The 8,119-nt window shown below is 42.8% G+C and overlaps 1 protein-coding gene across 8 annotated transcripts in view; it reads right to left on the bottom strand.

The window, feature by feature from the left end:
- The window catches only part of MTMR3 (myotubularin related protein 3), a 152,631-nt gene that overhangs the window by 30,683 nt on the left and 113,829 nt on the right, over positions 1–8,119 (bottom strand). For all 8 annotated transcript variants that reach the window (XM_025193371.1, XM_025193376.1, XM_025193390.1 and 5 more), the window contains 4 exons: positions 7,428–7,539; positions 6,477–6,672; positions 5,944–6,129; positions 4,403–4,573 (listed from right to left, as the gene is read on the bottom strand). In XM_025193371.1, the coding sequence (XP_025049156.1) occupies positions 4,403–4,573; positions 5,944–6,129; positions 6,477–6,672; positions 7,428–7,539 (665 nt within the window). The remainder of the gene's footprint in view (positions 1–4,402; positions 4,574–5,943; positions 6,130–6,476; positions 6,673–7,427; positions 7,540–8,119) is intronic.

Genomic DNA, 8,119 nt, shown 5'->3' with positions numbered 1-8,119 from the left:
AGGCAGCCACAAGGTCGCCTCTCAACCTTCTCTTGCAGAGGCTGAAAAGGTCCAGGTTCTCTAGTCTCTCCTCGTAGGGCTTGGACTGCAAGCCCTTAACCATACGAGTGGCCCTTCTCTGGACCCTCTCCAGGTTATCCGCATCCTTCTTGAAGTGCGGTGCTCAGAATTGCATGCAGTACTCCAACTGCGGTCTGACCAGCGCCCGATAGAGGGGAAGTATCACCTCCTTGGATCTATTCGTCATGCATCTGCTGATGCACGATAAAGTGCCATTAGCTTTTCTGATGGCTTCGTCACACTGCTGACTCATGTTCATCTTGGAGTCCACTAGGACTCCAAGATCCCTTTCCGCTTCCGAGCCACCAAGCAGGTCATTTCCTAGGCAGTAGGTATGCTGGACATTTTTCCTTCCTAGGTGCAGCACTTTGCACTTCTCCTTGTTGAACTGCATTCTGTTCTTTTCTGCCCACTTGTCCAACCTGTCCAGGTCTGCTTGCAGCTGTTCCCTGCCCTCCGGCGTGTCCACTTCTCCCCATAGCTTTGTGTCACCTGCAAACTTGGACAGAGTACACTTCACTCCCTCGTCCAAGTCGCTGATGAAGACATTGAAGAGTATCGGTCCAAGGACCGAGCCCTGCGGGACTCCACTGCCCACACCCTTCCAGGTCGAAACCGACCCATCCACTACGACTCTCTGGGTGCGACCCTCCAGCCAATTCGCCACCCACCAGACCGTGTAGTCATCTAAGTCACAGCCTCTTAACTTGTTCACCAGTATGGGGTGGGATACCGTATCGAAGGTCTTCCTGAAGTCTAAGTATATGACATCTACCCCTACTCCTGCGTCCAGGCGTTTTGTAACCTGGTCATAAAAAGAGACTGATTAGTCAGGCATGGAGTTAAAGCTCCTCAGTTTATGGCTGTGTGTTAATGGCTTGTGTGGATGCAGCCACTGACTATTTTATAATTTGCTTTAGTAACTTCTCAGGTATTGAAGTCAAGGCAAAATTCATCAGATTGGTCTTTTCCCCATTTTTAAAGACTGCTTTTATGTTGGTTTTCTCCCAATCTCTGGGACTTTGCCTTTCTCCCAGGGCTTTGCAAATATTATTGCCAGTGCCTCTGAGATTTCTACAGCCACTTTCTTTAAGACTCAGGGATGAACTCTTCAGCCTGAAGAAAAGAAGGCTGAGAGGGGACCTGATAGCAGCTTACCACTACACTAAGGGAGTACATCAAAGACTCAGTGAGCAACTGTTCACCAGGGCACCTGAGGGGAAAACTAGGAGTAATGGCCACAAACTCCTGGAAGACCAATTCAGGCTCAACATTAGGAAAAACTTCTTCACAGTCAGGGTGTCCAGACTGTGGAATAAGCTCCCTCCAGAGGTGGTGCAATCACCTACCCTGGAAATCTTTAAGAGGAGACTAGAGTCACCTTGCTGGAGTCACCTGACCCCCAGTTATCTTTCCTGCTTGGTGTAGGGGGGCTGGACCTGATGATCTTCCAAGGTCCCTTCCGGCCTTACAATCTATGAAACTCTGCCAGGGCCTGACAAAAAAAATCATTCAAATTTATTTAAAACTCTCTGAGGCACTCTTTAGTTATTATGAGTCTTAATGTTAGGAAAGAGGGTACCTCCCATCTGTGCTCCATGATCTGCACTGGTTTCATTTTTGCTCTGGGTGCAGTTGAGTTGTTAGTTACCTCAGAGACTTCTTCTTCATTGGGCGTGTCTACATGAGATGCTAAATGTGCAGTAGACTAACTCTACTGCGTATTATTAGCACATCATAGCAAAAGTCATGCTAATGCGCAGTAGAATTAGTCTACTGCACATTAGTGTCACTAAAAAGGCATGTGTTGATGTTACTGCACAGTATCTCTGGTTACTGTACATTGGGCGCGTATACACTTGATGCAATATCGCCATAGCAACCACGGGCTACCATGGCAACCTTGTAGTAACTATAGCAACCACATAGTGTCCACAGGCAAAAACCATGATGCCACCACTATACAGCCGTAGCAACACACTCCCTTGCTACAGCACGTTGCTAAGGCAATGTAACAACTAAAAATAACTGTGTGCTGCTCGCACGGTGCAGTATGGGGTGTTAGTGAGCCATCATTTAGCACCTCCAAAAAGAAGTACTAAATGATGGCGCAGCAACAATGGCACCATAGGGGCATGTGTAGATGTGTCCATTACATTTTTACCTGTTATTACAGGTACAAAACTTAAGGCACCATAGCTATAGCACATTAATGCATGTGTAGACAAGCCCATTGTGTTTGACACCATGTCACTTGAGTTCATCTAAACCTCTTCAACTAATAATCTCTTGGTACATGCTCTAATTCAGCAAAGATGAACTTGACTTCAGTAAGACTACTCACTTGTGAAAAATGAAGCATGTGCTCAAGCACTTTTCTGAACAGGTCAATTAATCAGGAAAGTGATCAAGACAGTAAAGGCAGAGTTCTGTTCCCTTTACACATCTGAACGACAGTCTTCTAGCAGTGTAAATTATGTTCTTGGCACTTAAACACAGATTGCAATTTTATTACCTTTACATTGCAGGTGCATAAGCAAACTATGTAGACTGGGGAAGCACAATGGGTTATGCATATGTGGCTATGTATATGTACCCAGTTTGGACACATAAGCATGTCTATGGTGTGAAACTGTAGCCAGCTAGAAACTCATAACTACTGGGTGGCAGATAATGCAAGATATCTATTACTGGGTGGTAGATACCGCAAACTTGCTCATGTTTTAGTTCAGTAACTGAATGTTTCCAGGACCTGCCCTTGCCTAAAGGAGGTGTGAAGCTGCATCCATCTGATCTCCCAGCATAGGACACAAACCACTCCAACACAGGCTTAATGTTATCCAGTACTCTCTCTAGCTCTCTGCTGAAGCTGGCCCATTAGGCAGCCCGGAGAGGAAGATATGAGGAGCCAGGAATGGGAAAGGTATAGGGTGTGTGGCTTAGCAAGATGGATGCTGCTCTGGAAAGGAAGGGCACCATCTAGGCTCTACCCTGGACTCTTTGCTTTTGCACTGCTCTCCATTCTTTCTAGTCAACATTTTTTAAAGACAATGGGCAGTAGCACAGATTGAAAAGGAGCACTAAAGGTGCGGAGTGAAAAATACTTGGGCTGTGGCTGCAGCACTATGGTAGGAATTCAGAAAGGTACGGGTTCTAAAACCTCTCTTGATGAAGGGAGCTTAGAACCCTAGCCTTCCACTTTGTGTGCAAGTGCCTTAACCAGCTACTATCACTATGATGTGGGAAGGCCCTCCTCCCCTGCTGGGCTGCAGGTACATGCATAGCTGTGTACTTGCCTGGCTACTACATAGCTAAATGCTCATGCCTAGTGTATGCATTCTTCTGTGCCTATAATGCAGGGGGAACAATTGCAACCCATGTCTAAATGCCAAAAATGCTATTTACATGAAGAACTGCCATTTAAGTGTACAAAAAGAAAGACAATTCTGCCCTAAGCTTTCAACAAGTTTTTAGCCTGGTAGGTTTTTTGCTTAATATTAAGGAATACTTACCATTTATCATATGAAACCTCCTGCCCCCACTGCCTTTCTGGTGAGCCTTTAATTTAAATCCTTTCACTTACAATTTAGAAAAATATTTATCGCCTCTAGTGTGGTCCTATTCGTTCTGTATCTTTTGTCAGAGCATCATATGTCAAATGTTGCTTAGAAAAGCTTATGTTTCTCTGAATTAGTCAGTCTATAAAAGGTCACTTTGGACTGCCTTCTGCCTGATTTCAGACTAATATAGCTAACTACCTTTCTCTGCTCTCTAGTCTCTGTGGTGCCTGCCCCCCCCCCACACGGCAACTGTTTCTCTCCACCTCAGGGCCTAAAAAAGGAAAGTTAATTTGAAGATCTGAATACAGTGAGTGATACAGACATTTAAAAAGGCTTCCATTACATTTTTTTGGTTAGATTTAAGACACACTTTTGACAAAAATTTTTAGGAGATTGAATTATTCTGTGAAACTCTGCCACTGTAAAACTATGATTGAGATCTCCTGGAAGCCATATCCAATCAAATATAAAACTATTTTCCATTACAAGGAATAGTGAAAAGTATTCAGTTACAGATAGTATATACCCAACATAGGGGTATTATTGTGGCTATATTTGATATATCCCAACGGTCAGCTGAAGACAATGCAACATGGCTTTTTTGGGTGTGTGGGAATGCCTGGTGTGGTAGGGGTTAAACTAAGGTTATTCATACATAAGCTTGTTATATAGCACTTCCCATCAGATAAGCTGAGGCCGTTCCAGCAGATAAACAATGGTGTCTTAGACAGTACATTAGACAGAGACTTCCCCACATATGATGTGAAATGAATGATACATACAGATTCTGACTGGGAGGAGTAAAGCAGGTTTTTGAAGGCTTTGTTTGCTGCCCGCAGCAGAGACCAAACAGAACAAGTCCGTTCCTGAGTGTGTTTTTCTCCTCTCTCCTTCGCATTGTTGCACAGGAATGTACCAAAGAGGCAAGAATAGGTGTGCTGCACCAATTTGACCTGTATAGACCAATACAGATAGAGTCACGTGGCAGCAGGCATGGTGTATATGAAAGATTCATTTTCATGCTTAAGAAGCATTTCATTTTTCATTCATATGAGACTATGCACACAAAGCCTTATGTGAAGGATATTAGATAAATATATTTAGCATTTCTGCATGCCTTCTCAGAAAGCTAAGTACAAGACAGTAAAAGCATAATGCATTCTTCCTCCATTTTGGGCCTTCATATACAAATTGCATAGTTTGAGAGATCTATGCAATTCGGCAGATAGTAGTTTGTTCATACAGTAGCCCCAACCTAGAAAACCACTTAAGCATGGGTTTAGAATTAAGTATATGAATAGTTCCAATTATTTTCAACACGACTGTTCATGTATTAAAGTTAAACATGTTTAGATGTTTTACAGAGTTAGGGAATTTAGCCCTAAGAGGAGCAGGATGCAGAATTGATCACTCCAGGGATCAGCGAAATACTACAGGACCCTTTTTGATTGCCAATTCCTATCCAAGCATACAGCTAGTGACTGACAATTACCACATAACCTGCCTCATGGCCTTCAGAAGGACATTAATAATCCAACTACTTCCAGATACCTATGGTCCAGAATCTATGGCTAGTGGGAAAACCACTGTCCACACTGTTTGAGGGAAATCAAAAGGTTTCCCTCTGAAGCTGACTGAAGCCACAGGAAATGTAAAAGATAAAACTGGGGTTGACAGGGAGAGCATGATGTTTCCCATAGTATGCTACTAGTGCAGTATTGTTGCTCTTGGGCCCAAAACTGAGGGATGCTATTCTAAATGTGTGAATCCCTCTCTTGTTGCTAGTTTCCACCCCTAGCCTTGCTGGGAAGGGCAGCATATAAATGGAATAAATAAATAAATACAGTTTCAGCAGAGAAGCCAAAAACTGATCGAGAATAAAAGTTTATTCCCTCCTTGCTCTTAGAGGGATCCCCTCCATGTCAGGATGGAAAACCATGAGCAAAGAAGTACCTGGCAAGTTTACACTGCCACTACTTATTCTGTCCCTGTTCTGTGGATATGGGAAACCAGGATACTTATTTCAACACTTCTTACCTGAATTACACCATGTGATTTCTTTATTTATTTGAAGTTTAAAGAAAGCCCTTAAAACCCAACCCTCCTATAGGAGTGAACGGCTCTCAAATATCATGAGGTATACAAGTGTTTTTGTTTGCCATATAGGATTTGACAATTTTCACATCTGCTTATCAAACAGTAACATGAAATAAGATGGATGGGAAAATCAGAAACCCCTTGGGGCTTTTCAGTGTGTTAGCTCTGTCTATTGGTTTGTCCATAAGTATTCTATAAAACAGCAATCTCACAAGCCACAACTCACAAGGAATGCTTCGTTAAACTCGAAAGAGCAAGGAAACTGCCTCTGGAGCTGATGGACGCAGTCCAACCACTGTAAAAACACCGGGCAGCGTTCATTTAGGTCATCCGAATTCTCACCATGGCCACAGCGATCTGCAAACTTGTGGCCGAAATCAAGCCACTCCATCTCCACTAGCACCTGGAAGCCCTGCAGAATACAAAGTGTAGATAAAGGCCTTTTAATTTTTTCTCTTAGTCCAAATGTAACACCTTTTCAGGACAAAACCTCGGACTCCTTATGGGAAACAATGCTACCTTTGTGTCAATAGTATGAGAGATTTAATTTCAGAGTTAACTGTGTTTTCTTTCAAACACTTTTCTTTTAAATTCCTTCTTCAGCTCCCCTACCATATCACCCAGCAGCGTCCATCTATTGCAGCTAAACACTTTAGCACTTTTTCTAATACAGAAATACATAAAGCCACTAATTTTCAGACTTTTACATTAATCCCAAACTCAATTTTCCCTCCATGCACCAACTGGTGGTTTACAAACCTCAATGGTCCGGTAATATGGATCCAGCAGCAATTTGGCCAGTGCCACTATCTGAGGTGTTCGATCCCAGCCATCTGAACAGTGCACCAAGACAGGCCTCTGATCTCTGTCCACAGCATGTACTACCAATAGAGCAGATTTCAGAAGCACAGACAAGTGCTGCAGCCATTTAGTACTTTCCAGTGCTGACAGCCAACTAGAAAAAATATACAGAGAAGAGTTTTTGCTCCTTTTATGTCTCCTAATGTAAATCTTCAGATTTACCAAATCAAAGAGTAATTATAATTAAGTTCATTTTATAATAAACTAAACTGAGTAGTTCCCTTGAGTGTACTTTTCACTTAAATCATTCTGTTAATGTTCTTACAAATTTACAAGAAATAAAGGGATCCAGCCTACTTAATGAATGTGAGAGACTTGTAGCAAAAAATTCAATATCAGGAAAAAGAAGAGTGGGATGCTCTGCTGTTCTGGGGAAGTCCCAAGTTCAAAAACCTCCTCAAGTATGGCTCTGGGTTATTGGACACCATTTACCCCAAAGGAAATGGTGGGCTGTTTCTTCACAATTAGGATACTATGCAGATGGGAAGTTTATGAAGAGGCACTAGTGCCTTTCAAGGAATAATGATACTGCTAGGCATTGCTGGACAGAAGATAGCATCTTGATGAGCCGGTGAGATTGGTACTTGGAAGCCAATAATACATGCTGGTATTAAAACCTAAGGTATAGTTTTGACACCCTTTCTCATTTTTTATACCCACGTCAGAGCTAATGAGCTAGGAACTTCCTTTTGCTTGCACCCCATCAAATGAAAAATGTAATTGCAACATATTTACACAGAGAGGGCTGTGGAAGAACAGATACCTGCCTGATTTAGGTTGGAAAATAGCAGAACAAGAATAAGCACAAAAATACAATTAACAGAGAGAAAAAACTAAATGTCCACTTACTTTCCTGGGTCTGGCATCTGTGTGCAGAGCAAACGCAATGACTGAAAGCTTTTCCGGATAGAATGGATATTTGCCATCCCCATGAACACCACCTCACAGTTTGGATAATATTCTGTAGGGAGTTGTAAAAAAACAAGAGGACTTAAAAACACGCAGCTTAAATTGAAAGGGAAGGTTTTCTTTAAAGCAAAGCACTACAGCTCTGTTTTGATAAAACAGACTCTACTGTGGAGAAAATCTAGCACCTGGGCTTTATCAATTATTTTGGAAATCACAGTGGAAAAGTGGAGGAAGAAAAAGTAGGCAATATGAAGATTTCTCCACTGACAGAGATCCAAGTCATTGGGCAGATTTATAGTAGGGCTGTGCGAAGCTTCGGTCCCCGATTTGATTTTGCAGAGATTCGACCCAATGTGAATCGAATAAGAGGACCCTTTAATCTCTCCAAATCGAATCAGAACCCTCTGAATCAATTTGGAGAGATTTGGAAAGGCTTGGTGATTGAGACAGAGACAGCTTTAAACGTTTTTTCTACATACCTCTAGGTAGCAGGGGCTTGTGAATGCTGTGATGCTGGGGTGCACGGAGTGTCCCACAGAAGCGCAGGAGGCTCCCCAGTGTGCTCGGCAGCAGACCCGGAAGAGGACCAGAAGCACTTCCAGTCCACTTCCGGGTCCGCCACAGAGCACACT

The sequence above is a fragment of the Alligator sinensis genome, unplaced genomic scaffold (assembly GCF_000455745.1).
Source record: "Alligator sinensis unplaced genomic scaffold, ASM45574v1 scaffold216_1, whole genome shotgun sequence".
NCBI classification, from domain to species: Eukaryota; Metazoa; Chordata; order Crocodylia; family Alligatoridae; genus Alligator; species Alligator sinensis.
This window is presented reverse-complemented; position numbering and strand designations above follow the sequence as displayed.